This window comes from Formica exsecta, unplaced genomic scaffold (assembly GCF_003651465.1).
Source record: "Formica exsecta isolate Colony F162 unplaced genomic scaffold, ASM365146v1 scaffold33, whole genome shotgun sequence".
NCBI classification, from domain to species: domain Eukaryota; kingdom Metazoa; phylum Arthropoda; class Insecta; order Hymenoptera; family Formicidae; genus Formica; species Formica exsecta.
This window is the reverse complement of record NW_021850553.1, coordinates 1,405,370-1,421,257: the sequence shown is the minus strand read 5'-3', so window position 1 is coordinate 1,421,257 and position 15,888 is coordinate 1,405,370. Positions and strand designations below refer to the sequence as shown.

General features: G+C 32.6%; 1 protein-coding gene and 1 pseudogene across 1 annotated transcript; both read right to left on the bottom strand.

Annotated features, from left to right (window-relative positions):
- Positions 1-884: 884 nt before the first annotated feature.
- Positions 885-6,293, bottom strand: LOC115238280 (putative sodium/calcium exchanger 7). Its single transcript, XM_029811963.1, has 7 exons — positions 5,900-6,293; positions 4,615-4,695; positions 4,092-4,211; positions 3,314-3,640; positions 2,745-2,863; positions 2,459-2,612; positions 885-2,148 (listed from the first exon to the last, which is right to left on the bottom strand). The coding sequence occupies exons 1-7, from the start codon at positions 6,270-6,272 to the stop codon at positions 1,787-1,789; spliced, it is 1,536 nt and encodes a 511-aa protein (XP_029667823.1). The 5' UTR covers positions 6,273-6,293; the 3' UTR covers positions 885-1,786.
- Positions 6,294-10,515: 4,222 nt separating this feature from the next.
- Positions 10,516-15,453, bottom strand: LOC115238212 (annotated as a pseudogene).
- Positions 15,454-15,888: the final 435 nt, after the last annotated feature.

Here is a 15,888-nt window from a genome sequence, read left to right as displayed (position 1 = left end):
AAATTGGGTGTATATTTTATAGTGAGATCAACTTGCACATAATTAAATTCAATTTATGTGTATTGAGAACAACAGGTGTCGCGCCTATACGACAAATTAATTGAGGATAGTGAATTACCTTGTCGGATATGCGGATTCTGTACATGTCGAACATGCTGAAACAATACCAAAATTTAAAGTTCAAAATCAATGTAGTAACAAATAATATATTGCTACGATGAATGTTGAATCTGGAAGAAAAATTAACTTAAATGATTAAAATAAATTTTTTTCGTATTCCATTAATATATGTATACATGAAGAGAGCTATTTCATGAATAGTCTTTTCTAAAGCTCCTTTGCAAACTCTGGCTCTTCCCTATACACGCAGATACCACCACAAGAGAAGATCTAGATTTTGCAGTGGCAAAACTTTGGTCTATCTTTGCGACGAGCCATCTTTGTTCATTGTCCTATCGGCACTTTGATAGGGCAAAAAGGGGAGCGGAAAGTAGAGGTAGTTCGGAATTAAACTTTCGCATAGAGACAATAGAGAGACCTTGGTATACATGTTGAAAGAGACTGCTAGGGACGATTCTCTCCGGCAATCTATAGTAAGAGACATAAGGATGAAAAGGTGTGAAAGACAATGAACAAGTTATATCTTTGTTGCTCTCTTGACTTTTCTCTATTTCTTATAAAGAATACACTATTCTTTGTTAAAAACTAAAATAATAGTTCTCTTATTAGATTTTTGTCGCTATACTTCTCCACTGCTTTAGAATTTTTAAATTAAATGTATAATTAAACTCTCGTTTTTTTTTGTTTTTTTTAATCTTATGCAACAAGTTAAAATTCTATTAAAGTAATCTCTATGCAAAATGAATTAAAAGACACAAATTTATCATTTATTTTCTCCTTAGCAGCTTAGTTAGCCATAAGCTCTTTATCTGTAATTGCTAATTACTCTAAAAAGATTTATGGATAACTCAACATTTCCGCTGAAAAACAATCATTTATAAAATCGCCAAAGAAAAGTCAGCGCAAGATAATGCAAAAGTAGGACGCCATGTATAGTAGATAAATATATAGTAAATAAAAGAATATATATAGGTTGGAGAAGGCAGATATATAAGAAGATAAAAACAATTCGCGTTCATCTTTTTATGGCGTTCGAAAGAAAATGAGAAACGTTATATAAGAGACGTTTGCACGTAGGAAATGTGTCCCTCACCTAATAACGGATTCAATTACGCGGGTCTGTGTAGCACTCGAGGTTACCATGATATACAGCGCAATGTAAAATTTAAAAGTGACGCGTATCCCAAGACTACTAACCGCCTCATGACTTGTGGTTTCCGTTTCGGCGTTATGGTGGCCATACTAACCGGTTTCGGTCGGAAACGGGACACTTCGTTCTCTCCGGGGAAATGTCTAAAAACGACCTGACTCGCTCTCGCTTCTGCCCGCTTTTTCCTCTCTCTCTATATATATAAACATATATCTAGTGTCCAAATGTTTTCCTACAAAGTTTGCCTCTTCCGTTTCATGTTAAAAATGCATCTCTCTGCGTGTATAAGTATAATCTTGACTCATTTAACATAATTCATGAAAAAGAAGCGCTCTTCTATATTTTCTACTTATTTAAAGATACCTTATTCTGCAGCGCTTAATTTATATCCAAGATGGAAGACGACTCATAACTAATTGTAAATAGTTTTTAATTTTTTATTAATTTGCACTTATATGTACATAATAGTATAAATGAAAAGGCAGCATTAAATACTGAATATATGTGATATTATTATTACACATCGGGTCTGTGATCAGTGCCAAGCGGATGTATAACGTGCAATTCGCTTAAAAATTGTATGAGAATAAAAGCAAAGTAGAGGGAATATAAGAGACCGCCGTAAGAACGACGTGCGATAGCTCCCGTAATGTTCAGATAAATTATGGTAGCCACTAGTGAACATAGGAGGAAAGCTAGGCAACCGGGTGCCATATCGCCGATCCTGATCTTTGTCTGTTGTTCAGGATCGGCAGCGGTGGTAATGCCGTAAGTCAGCCCTAGTCCCAGCAGAGTGTTAAACATCGGCCCGCCAAAACAAGCTGCATATCCCATACGAGGAAATCCCCGTCTGGCAATAGCGATATTCGATATCAGATCTAGACAAAATTTCGAATTATCTTGCATGAATTTTTGTATAAATATACAAAAGTATTATTGAGAGATACAAATTAAACTGAACATTGAGTTTTGAAGAAAAGTTATTATTAAAAAATTATAATTTCGTAATGAGTCTGGAAAATGTGTAACATCACGATTAATTTATTTAATATTGTACAGTCTTTTTTATCATGTTTGAAAATTTAATCTAAGAATGTACCTTTTTTTTTATTGAATTGTGCGTACTTTTGGTTTATTCTAACTTTGCAAGTACTTTGGCAACAAAAAGCATTTTTCAACATAACTCACCCCCGATACTGTTCCCCCATGCAAGAAAAGTGATACCCAGCATGGCGTCAGATATGCTGCATGCGTATCCTATGCATTGAAGTACTGCTATGACTTCCGTGGCCACCAAATAAACCGTCAACATGGCAGCGAAAAATCCCAAAAATGCAAATATCTGGAATTATGCTACGTGTTTTACCATCGATATTAGTAAAATTGCTAATCTTTTTCGCATTTTTCGACGTCATGAGCACTTATTAAAGCTTCAATCAGTTTCTTGCGTAAAAAAGAAAGAAAAAATACTCACATTATGGAATTTTGGTACACGGTCCACGTGAGTCGTTAGAAACACAATTATACCAATTACGGTGCCGACAACGAGGAATATCGGCACTATCGGCACATTGCCAAAAGTCATTTGCCAAACTGCAATAAAACAGTTAAAATAAAATTGAAGTTGAGTGGTACAGATTGTGTTATATGCATTGATTGTCGATACGACGATTATGCGTTATTGACTATATGTCTGGATTTCACATCTATCATATTGGAATGAAACGCGTTCTAAAGAACGCTTCTATAATATCGTTGGAAATTATTTATAAGAAAGATATACTAGAAAGCAATAAAGCAACGTCTTTAATATTTTTGCCTTTATATAATAAACAATATAAATTTTGATCATATATAATTTCTTTATTTCTTTATTTACGAAAAAAAATTTTAGAAAATATGATACTTCTCTCTCTTTTAAGTTAAAATGTTCTTCAAAAATTTAATTGTATTGTTAAACATCAGATAACTCTTTTTTGTTATTAGCATACACGCGATTTATATAATTGTTGTAATATTATAAAGATCAAAGATGAAACGTACCGTTTAATAGATATAGTGCTATCGTAGGTGTTACACACAACTGAAAGCAATTCAATAGCTTTGACCAGCCTCTTTTCTCAGCAGTAGGATCTACAACCGGTATAAAGAGTTGCAATAGCAACATGACAGGCGAACGTACAATCAGAATGATCTTGAACAATCTACTCGAGTTCTTCCAATCTTCTCTGCTGATCGGATTGATATCATATAAAAATTCTCTGAAGAGACCTATTGGTCGGTCGGAAACGTAGTCGCTAATTTCCGGGCTCAACTGGACGAGATCGCCTCGTATTTTTGATCTCTCTATTTCCGTTGCGACGGCAATATCTGATTTAAACAAACATATATACGTACATAGAAACATGCAAGTTTAATCATATTTCAAGATTCTAAAATAAGAATTAATTAAGTCTATAATATTTAAAAACTTTTGCTTTTTTAAAATATAAAATTGAGATTTTATAAATTTATTTTTCTTCTTTTCGCGCATATCTATATTTTAAAAAATTATGTGTTTAACATGTGAAAGTTGTGAGATAAATACGTAAATATTTATCATGAAAATGCATGATTAACATAATTGTGACAACAAATCATTTCACGATTTAAAACTTATTTTCGAAGAAATAATAATTTTAGAAGATATGCGAGAATAGAGATAAATTTATTTGATGTAAGAAAGGACGCATCGTTCTGCAAAAGAATCGAACTATTGAAAAATTCAAAAGAACTAAAGACATGGATATGTGCGATGAGTCGTAAAAACGACGCTCGGTACCTAGTTTGGCACGTAAGCCAAAAGCTCGGCTTCTAGCGGGAATCTTGGGAATGGTGCTTGTGTCTATGTTCGCCAAGTAAGTATGCAGGACGTCTGGATCGGGTACACTTGGGATCCTGGCTGAAAGTACATAAGAATGTTCTCGGGAAAAGGGATCGATACTTAGTATGGAGAAAATTTTCTATAGGCGATAAAGAAGAAAAGAAGGAAAGAGAAAACAGGAGCTAGTCGTCTCTTTTATACATTTTTACAGCGAACTCAAGGGTTGTGAAGAGATTTCTCATTGTGGAATAGAAATAGTTTTTGAATGCGCATCATAAAATTTCCGGGGGTACACAAAGATATCTTAAAAATATATTTCTCTAGTAAGAGTTAGAGACTTCTGTGGTGACGAGTATAATTTTATTTGTATTTTTTGAAAGTTATAAAAGTTTTAGTTTATCACCCGAGATTCTTAAATAAGATATTAAAAATTCGCGCATAATTCGTTGATGTAAGCCGAGGAATCTATAATATATTTTACTTTTCAGTTTTTCCTCTTTGGTGTCATATATCTGCGTTATAACGACCACCACGATGAATAGTACATAGATCAGAATAAAACCTGCAATTAAAATGTGTTAAGCATTAAAAAATAGTAATGTGTGTTATCTCTCGACTTACAAAGTTATTTTCTTACATATATCATTAGAATTGAAATAAATGGTTTATATACGTGATATGCAAAAAGACTTAGATGACACTGTATGTTCTTTTCTTGATTGAAAAAAAAAGATTTTGATTAAAGATTTTAGTTCTTTAATCCGAATGAAAAAGATATACTGCCGAGAACAGAATTCTTTTAAGAGCTTTTAACAAAGCAAGTAATAAGTAAATGCGCATATATTAAATATGAGTTGTCTGTTTCTTGAAATTTGCTTATTTATATACATATAACTATATTAAAATTGGTGTTGCTCAGGAGAATTACGAAGCATCTAGATGAATAAAATTGAATTTCTGTCTCTTTACAATACTATCACGTTTCGCGATATGAAGAAGATGAATCAAGATATTTGATGGCTTTATACGTGGCGCAACAATAATCTCCGCCAATGGCGCTTTGTACGAGCGCAAAATTATTTCCCTGGACTTTATCCGTTGCAACAATAATCCCTGCTTTCCCAGTGAAACGGATTCCTTGCCGCGGAATCCCGCAAAAATTCATCGACAGTCAGATTGCAAGCCCAGCCGGCAGGTCGTGGAGAGAGAGACTGCGGCGTAGCTTAATTAAATTCGCCGAAGAATTATCGTTATTCCAGAATGAAACCACTTATGGCTTTCCGCAGTTATACTTCCTCTTTCATTTCTATGCGTCTGATTTGCCATATATATATATATATATAATAAATAATAAAATATCGACAAAATTTGCCAAATACTATTCTAATTATTCTCATATATATACTATACATAATAAAATTAATATCACATTTTAATCATTTTGCTTGGCAATTACACATTTGAATGTTTAATTAGGATAATAGACAATATTATGCCACTATATATATTTTTTTTTCTAAATGTAATTTTTTCACGATTGTGGTATTTTGTGTGTGTGTGTGTGTGTTGTTATAACCTTATATTCTCGTTACAAGCCAGTGGTTGTAAAAATAGGATGTGATAAAAAGAGAAGAAATAAGTTGCATTTTTTTGTCATATTCACGGACGAAATAATTGATTCATGTTTACAAAGAACATATAGAGATAGATAGGAAAAAGTCGATTGATATTACTCTATCGAATTTGAATAAAAATAATAGACGTACTTACGGCCTCCCAGAGGTGAACCATTTCGTCCCACACTATGTAGTTTATCCAGCACACGGAAGCGATATAAAAACAGGCATCTCTCATGAGAGATTTGAGTGAAACTTTAAAGGGCTTAATTATCGCCACGGAACCGGCAATCATTGAGGTCACGAAGACACCCGCTCCGATTAATTCGGTGAACATTATTATCTCTCTGTCGCCTCTCGACACGAGGGACGTGAAGATGTCAGGCGCGCCGTTTCCAAATGCCAATATCGTCACCCCAGCTATGTTATCCGATAGACGCATTACACTGGCTATTACCGCCAGTGCTGGACAAAAACTGAAATAAAAATATCGCAATGATTTACTTACAGCATCTATATACATCTCACCGTTTGATATTTACACCATAATTAAGAGTTTATAGAAAAGTTTTTTAATTGCAATATAAATATAAATAATGCTATTGAAGACTCTCGAATTTAATTTTTTTAGCAAATTATTAGTTTAAATTAAATTTTTCTTACTTTTAATTATATAATATATTTTTCTTATAATATATATGTATATTTCCTTATAAAAAGCAAAATATTAGATAAATGTTTAGTAAATTACATTATAAATTTATAACATATTTTTTATATATTATAGAATGCGTCCTCATTTGATAGCTGATGCACAATAAATTATTATAAGAAAGTTTTGTAGAAAAATATTTATGACTTATTTTTAAAAAATATCAGAATGAAACAACGATACTTTTGCGTCAATAGTAGCAATTATTATAAATACGAAAAAGTATCACTAAAAAATCTCGGTTTTGGGGATTTTGAGACTCCATTATTGAATGCATGGCAATCTGCCATCTTTCCCTGATATTTATATAACTTGAAAGAGTAAGGGAACCCTTCGTTTATCATTTTGAAAGAAACCGCTGCGTCGAATGTAGACTGTTGAAATACGAGAAAACATGTATCTTTCGATTATTGGCTTGGTTACTTGCCAAAAGTCAAAATTTGTGTTGTAGTTACGTAATCATTTGCATATATTCCGTAGATGGTAACGCACGTTTTCAGCGGAATTGAACTTGGCCAAAGTTCCCAATTTTGGTACCAAGAAAAGGTACAATTTTATTATCTGTGTTTACATTGTGTTCTCATAATCTGCATTTATACACACATACACACATATAGAATTTATTTGCGCTTAGTTTTTATAAGTAAATTTGCACCGTATTAAAATATATAATATTTTATTCGGGAATTTAATAAAATTTATAAATAAAAGTTTATATGCCGATATATAATTATACTTTCAATTAGAAATTGAAAAATAATGTATAATTATTTCCGGCTATATAAATACCAGAATGAATCAACTTACAAATTATCAGCCGTGGTTCCCAAGATCAAAAATAAATAGAGCAGCCATAAGAGCGTGAGGACCAAGCCGCTAACAAACAGGTATACGTTTTCGGATTTGAAGAAGCAAAACAACAATACTGTGTACTGAATCATAGAGTCTGAATAGCAGTCTTCAGTGTTCCACACCCATTCGCAACGTTCCTCGGCGGAAACTTGCCAAACGTACGAGCAATCATCCTGAAAAAAAGATTTGACGAAGAACTCGACGAGACGCGCAAACTGGAAGAGAGACGTCGATAACAATTTACCTCCCGTATAGGCAGATGCCCACGTCTTAAAAAGGAACTCGATATTTGCGACCTCATGTTCGAAAAAGCATAAAAGCGCAACGAAGCGATATGTAACCTATATTTTGTGTATTTGCCTTTCACGGATCCGCTCGATCGTTGCCTATTCAAGCAAAAGCGAAACTTCAAGCGATACAGACAGAATGCTGTCACATACGTAGCGTATACTATGCACGCAGTTTGAAACATAAATTCAATACGATGCACACATAAAGAGAATTCTTAACAATGACATACACGTAGAATATGGGACATTCTGTATATATTGATCAATGCTAAATATTATACTGAATATTTTATGCAGTTTACAATATATTAGTTCTTTATTTACGACGAAGAACGATATTTAAATATAATAAAAAGAAAATGCTCCATAAATAGAATTTATATAAATTAGATTGTATACAATTTTCAGCTATATTCAGATAAAAATGTTGACGATGTAGCACATTTTTCTTCGTGAAAAAAAAAAATGATACGGTCGTAGACTTCTCTTGACTACGGAAGTGTACATTCAAGAATGTCGCTGCTTGACGACACTTATCCGCACTAGTCTGATGGCAACTAGAGGCTCATTAGACGCGGAGCATTTCTTTTCTCATTCCGCCCCATTTCTGTCCATGACGAGATGATGAAAAAAAAGAGAACTGTCAGGTAACAAGCACACGGAAGGAAACTTCTCGCAGCAAACGGTTACGCTGTCATCCAACGTGCGATATTATATCGACACTTATTCGATATTATTGTCAGCTTACGATAATGAAAATTCAATGATATGTCGCAAGCCGGCGTCGCCAATTCGTTAAATTCATTATTACCAACCCAGAACTTTCATAGTTATCAGTTTTATGAAAGAATATACCGCAGAGATAGTCAACGTTTGCAGAACAACGCGAAAACTATTTCTCTCAAAATGCTCGCTAATTGAATTGATAAAAAACCAACAATGTTATTATTATATAACACATTGTTTTTATATTACACATTGTGCTTCTCCCGGCATTTAAAATATTAGATGGAATTTTCGCACAATAGATACATCTCTCTCATTAAAATAAATTAAAATAGAGATATATGCCAACAATTTTGAGTTTTCCAATATTTTATCGAATATCGATATAAAATCAACTTTCAATTTTAAAAATTGACATTAAATGAGCTTATAGAAATATATTAAAATAATTATAGAATTTTTTGGTATTGTGAATATTATTAATTTTAAAAATAAATTAAAAAATTAAATAAGATTTAAGTCGCTGTTTAAGTTAAAAATAGTATTGAAAATCAGATTTTTACTAGATAACTAGTATGTTTTATCATTAACGAGAAACCTTAGCTTTATAAATCTTGCTTATCAGATATACGCAACGAGTTCGCAAAAACGATAAATCAGCTGGGTTGGGCAAGACTCGAATAGTGTGATAAGAACCATAATAAATTAGATTTACAAGAGATTTGTTATTTTAGCATAAAATTGCAGAGACTTTTTTAATGAATACTTGACTGCGTAAATTATTTTGAAGAAAAATCATGACAGGATTTGCGCTCTGACGTCTATCAGTCTATCTGCTATTGTTGCGTACTTTTTAACAATGTTCCATTAAGACCACCTTTCAACAGCAGCGTACTTCACCATAATTGCCAACTTCAGCAAATTGTCATTTATCGTCAGACTTCTTTTGTGATGCTTTTCGCTCTAAACACTTTATTGAATTGCATTCACAGGAGCACAAAGGAGCCAACGGCTTTACCCCAATTTATACTGCGCTTTTATTCTTCCTACGAAAGCCAAGCGTGCTCGCTTGGCTTTTCCGGTTTCCTGTTTTGGTTCTCTCTGTGCCGCCTACCCACATTTATAATAAAGCGCGTGAGTGATATAAGGCTGGAATATGCAAAAGCTTCTTTCCGTAGTATAAGACGACTCTTACAATTAATGTAACAGCGCGTCGGCATTGTGTTGTTGAAACCGAGTATGTACGGGTGTACACACTCGGTTATGCTCGAGCCGTTTTTGCCGTGTGTTTTGAAGAATAATTCATATTAAAAGTTAAAACAAAAGTTAAAGCAAAAACTCGTTATAAATGTTAAAATAATGGCGCAATTTATTTTAATTGGACTGACTGCTTCGAAAAGATGACAGAATTTTTCTACAAATCTATATGAGTATAATTTCTCGTGAGAGTTTATTTTTGTACGAAAAAATAAGTTTCACCATGGAAATTAATTTAATTTTTATACTAAGCATATATCTATTTAAAATACAATAGCACAGCTTGCTTAATAATATCCACGAATTAAAAAATAAATAAATCGAATTCTGATATTTTTATCAGTTGAACTATTTCACTTCGGGCATTATATGTAAATGTATATGGGATAAAAACTGAAATCGAAGACACACGCACGCATACATATGCATTGGTTTAAAGAAATTCAACAATACTAATAGTTCCGGCAAGAGAATATGTATTACTCTTTAATAATATAAATTATCCGCTTTTTTTTCAAGACATTCTATTGAAAGAATTGAATTTAGATTAGAATTTAAAACACATAATCCATTCGCAATAATTTTGCTTTAAAGGGAGAGACATTTTTTTTCCACTTTAAAATTGCGTGTGGAAAACCGTGCCTCTCAACTGTATTTATTATGTCGAACTATATTAAGCTATATTAGAATTTCGAATAACGAGAAAAAAATTCAATTAATCTGAAATTACGATCGTTCGTCTGACAATTATTGGCAGGCGTCGAATAACTTGTTCCAACAGATGCTTGATCGGTTTTGACTACTTATTGAAACAGGTGCTTCTGGCAGGTGCTTACGGTATCGATATAATTCTTTTTCTTTTATCGATTAATTAAAATCTAACATTTTAATCGTATTAGTTGATACGTAAAAAATATCGAGTAATATAAAGAATTATAAAAAAACATTACATAATTTATAAAAAGTTTTAAGTGCAACATATAAATATTCTACATAACCAATATAAAAATCTTGATTCTTTAGAACAGGAATTCTTGTTTGATAATATTTCGTTTAAATTGCTCGATAATCTTCTGTATGAGAACCGTCGGAAATTGAACTAGCAGTATCAGACCCTTCTCCATACGAAGTAGGCCATGTTCAAGTACTGATCGGTGAGAAGAGACATTTCTAAGATCAGCACCCCACAGTAAATCGCTTCCTGCGTCCAGAGCAGCCCTCCGTGAGTGATGAAGTGTCGCGCATTCGTGTCCAGACATTTTATATGATAAAAAGGTCCTTATTACCTTTGTTCACGGTATACATTTACATTATATTACAAAAAAGTCACAAACAGAGAATGAATTGAACTATTAAATTTTATAAATAAGAAGTAATTACAAGTTTTTAACTCTTTTGCATCTTTTTTATTCTGAATTAATTTTTTATAGTTATTTGGATTCTGTATATAAAGCTTTATATTTTTAAAGTGCTATTTTATAATTAATTAAAAATTTGAATAGTTTTCTGCTCAATCTTTTATTTAAAAGTAACAAATATTGCAATTATCAACTCTTACAGAGACTCTTGGATAGTGAATTTAAAATTTACGCACAAAAACGAAGCCATAAAACGACTAGATAACGGATAAAACGAGGTAATAACGATAACGAGTTTGATTGCATAATATAGCAAAAATGGAATTTCATAAAAAGCATTGGTCACGTGGGCGAATACTTGAAAATAATTTGTTCTCTTGAGGTACATGCGGACGGTTCTCCCATAAAAATAAAAAAACAGCGCAAATCACGTTTATTTGCATGTGAATATAGATTGTATGAATTTTATACGCTAGATAGCATTAATTTCCACTTTTGGAATAGACATTTTCGAGCAGCTGCATTCTGTTTAGATAGCCGGATATCATGAACTCAAAAGTGTGTTTGATAGTTTGATATTTTTTAAGTATATAATAAATGCATTAAATATAATGTTAAAAGAAATGACACGTATAATATTAAATAAAAAAATATAAATTTAGATTTTTTTAACTAATAATCATGATAAACGAATATATATATAAAAATTTTAAAATGTTTTATTTGTGCGCACTCTATAAATTCTTCTGTCATCAAATATTATTAGCATCTTCCATTTCCAGATAAAACATTTTTTATTGTTATTAGTTAACAAATCCAAATTTATATTTTTTTTTATTTGACATTATACGTGTTATTTCTTTTAACTTTATATTTAACGCATTTATTATATACTTAAGAAATGTCAAACTATCAAATATAATGCTGAATATATACACTGCGGGTATGCATTTATTTTTGTATTGTATTTCTAATAATTAAATAATAAAATAATTGCTTATTTCTGTTATATCACAACACATTGCTATATTAAAGATCCTATAAAAAATAAAATCGCATAATTTTCATACAAAATTATATGGCAATTATCAAGCGCTTTTTCAAGTTCGCACAAGAGAATATAGGTACATATAAATATTTTAATATATTGTATATATTTAAACGTATCTTTACTAACATATTTTTTCGAGCTATTTGAAGCCTATTTTTCCTTTATTATATCTTTGATTCGCTTAATATTTTTGCCTGACCTTATATATTTTGACAAATATCACACTTTAATAACAAACGGTAAATTTATAATAGACATTAAAAGCTGTTCAATATACAAACGTACAAATTGACTTACGGATTATTTAACGGTAATGCAAACTTCAATTGGGTTTTATATGATTGTTGGATAATGATATCGCAATAAATAAATTACTCGCTCTACAGTACGGCAATATGCATTATTCCCTCTACGTGCAGGCAGTGTTGTGTAGATTCGTCGCTACCACAAGTACCACAATGGCGTAATCGGTGAGGGATTAGAAAGATTGAAAATGTTTAAAAATTACTAATATATATTATAAAAAAAAGATATATCATAAAAAGAAAAGAAAGCCTCTGCGTAAATTAGAATGACGATTGCCGAGAACTACTAATTTTCGAAAGCAGATATTTCTAATTAATCGTTATTTTAATTAAATTTAACTTTTTATAATCATTGAAATATAGCGATACCTTTGTGCCTTTATTCTAATAATTGTCAATTATCGTAGCAACATTTATAATTACTTTGATAAATTAATGATTACTTTAATGATTATGTTGATAAAAATTTTTTCTTATTTTTATAATCAATAAAAAAAACAGTCAGATATTTTTTAAGATATTTGTATATGTCAGATTTGTGATTGTATTGAAATAATCGAGAATATTTTAATTATTAAAATGTTTTATTTTGTACACGGTTTTTACACGATACATACACATGCGATAAGAAAGAAGAAATCAAAGCGCTTGAAAACTTTTTTAATCGTTTCCGGCATGTTCAATCGACATCCACTCCATTATCAAGAACTTCTCTTGCTCGGTATACCTGCTACGGAAGAGTGTTCTTTCCGTGACCTTCGCGCGGATAAGCTTCTTTCGACATTTAATCCCTCCCCGAAACAAAAAAGCAATACGTACACAATACAGAGAGCTGCGGCGCCCATTCAATGCACTTAACGTTTTCCAGCAGCGAGGTCATTCTCTCTCTCTCTTTGACGCATTTCCACAGTATTTGCTGCGGTACTTGCTCGAATGCCCGGTAAAGGGCAGCAAACACCTGGCTCGGTATAGTGGACGGGTCTATTTGTGATCCCAGACTAAAGTAAATAATGCCGTTCCCGCCGTGAGAGTCCAGATAATCCTGAAGATCTACGAGACGGTGGCTTCGGGCTCGATATCGGAATATGAATATCTCCGATTTCCTTAAATTCTCGCGCCAGATGATATGCCGCGTTCACAGTCGTTCGTCAAGATCAACGATATTCTGAACCGGAGGATATCGAAGTCATGCTCACAATATTTTCTTTACCTCGCGATTCGTAACACGGTTCACTAGAAAGCAACATTCTATATAAATTTGCGATTAATTTTTCAACTGATATCTAACCATTTAATATGATTGGTCATGTAACATAAATTAATGCTATTTATTTAACATAAATAATATTTATTTAACGCATACTTTTGTAGCAATAATCATTACGACTATCATTTATGTTTTTATTATATATTATATATTTATGAAAACAATTAATTTATATCAAAAATGAAAATATAAATTCGCTTTACATGACTGTAAATAAAAGAGCTAAAAGCTCTGTGTAAAAATGTTTCGATAACTTATTTATCTGCGATATTATCGTTAATTTTATTATCAATATTAAATGAAATTTCGAGCATTTATGCGGCGCATACCAAACTCACGCAAACTAAAAATAGCGTCGATAAGCGGAATTTCTAACAGCAATTTTGGGATAAATTCCGCGCATCTGCTTTCCTACCTAAGCCAGCTTGGTGATCGGTAGAACTGCCGTCGTATTAATCGATCTTTCAAGAAAACTCATTCGCCTGGTGTAAGGGCTGAACCAGTTAGGGATGTAGCTCGAATTCTCAGGATTCCTAAGGACCTCGTTCGACCACGATGGCGCGACGCTGCTGATAACGCCAACCCAGATATATTTAAAGCATAGAGATATGATACTCAGAAAGCACTTGGTGGCAAAAATTTCGCTTACGAATATATCAAAACCTCGCATTTTTCGTGTCGATGATCCTCTTCACTTTCGGATGATCCAGCACGGGATAGCAAATTTTCACACCGATGTTCTAGGTCAGGTATCTAATATTCTGCCTCGAAATCGTGAAATCCCGGAAGCTGAATGAACGATCGAGTGCTGACCAAAGTGGACGAAATGTCCACGTTGGCCAAGGGAATCCTTGCGAGGGAAGTGCGTCACCGCGACGGTCTCGTGATCTCTCGCGGAGAGCCTCTTCAGTAAGGGCTCATACACGTTGTAGTGGCTCTTCGCTTGGGAGGGAAATATCACCGGTACCCTAGACTTTATCGACCGTACCGAGCAAACAAGCGATCACGGCTAACGACGTCGCCGTAATCTTTATCGTGTATCAAAAACAATCAACTTTGGATTATTAATTTTACTGTTTTTGAATTGTTTATCAAAAATATCCCTACAGCATCAAATTAAATCGGTGAAAAGAAACATAAGGCAATCTTTTTACAAATAAGTTGAAAATATTAATAATTGTTTTCTAGAATATTATGTTAAATTCAAAAATACACTATAAAAAAATATTCAGATTCTATTCTGTTGTAGTAATTTTAATCATTTTTAGCATTTATGTAAATAAAATATTGAATAAATAACCAGATTTCTTAAATATTTCATACATGAGAAATATAAAACCGCAGACGATTTTTGCATTGTTTGTACTAAAACTATAATAATAACGAATAATACTTAGAGATCTTCGTACTTAAACTTAAATGTAAAAAATTAAAAGTAGAAAATCAAAAATTATGTGTAGAAATGTACCCAACAAATATTCGACGGAAACTCGTACTTGAAAATGAATTCCCGCGTACTACGCGGATCGAATTATTTCTCAAGACGCAATACTGATTAATTGTCTCGTTCTACCAACGAAATTGGGAACGCGAGTTTCGAGCCTCGGGTACTTTCTAGCGCGAGATTAAAGTGATTCATTTATTAAGAAATGCATCAGGGAACGAGAATGTACTGAGGGGAGGTTGGAACGAAGGAAATGAAAGGCGAATCGAGAAAGAAAAGATTTCAGAGCTTATGCCGTTCGTTTGCTTCGAGGAAGTCCCAGGAGTACTTTCGCTCTTAATCCGTTTGGAAAATGTGCCGATTCGAGATTGCACGTATATCGTTCGCATCTATCCACTTAGTAGCGTTGCAACTTCTCCATTTACCGAATTACCCAGAACATTTTTCAAAATGACAAACAACGAACACAAATACACGCGTCTCCAAGTATGCATACATTTCAAACCGCACAAGATTGAAAACGCAGTGTGTCGCGGATGAAATATTAGTGGAATTACAGAGATACTCACGTTTGTTTGCGCATACAAAGCGAATATTTTTGCTAATTTTATGAAATTTTACTCGCTATCTAGTAAAACTCAACGCAATAAAAGTATTCTGCATTTTAAATTAGATAATGTTCTCAGTATGATGTTTCACAATTTGAAATTCTTCATATTAATTTCACAAATATCACTTTCATAGAGAAAAGAAAGAGAGTCTCTTGCTATTTTTTATATATTTCCATAGTACTTTCTCCTTTTAAATTAAAACCATGCAAAACGTCTTAACATCATTTTTATTTATATTAATACAACGGAGAACAATATTTAAAAAA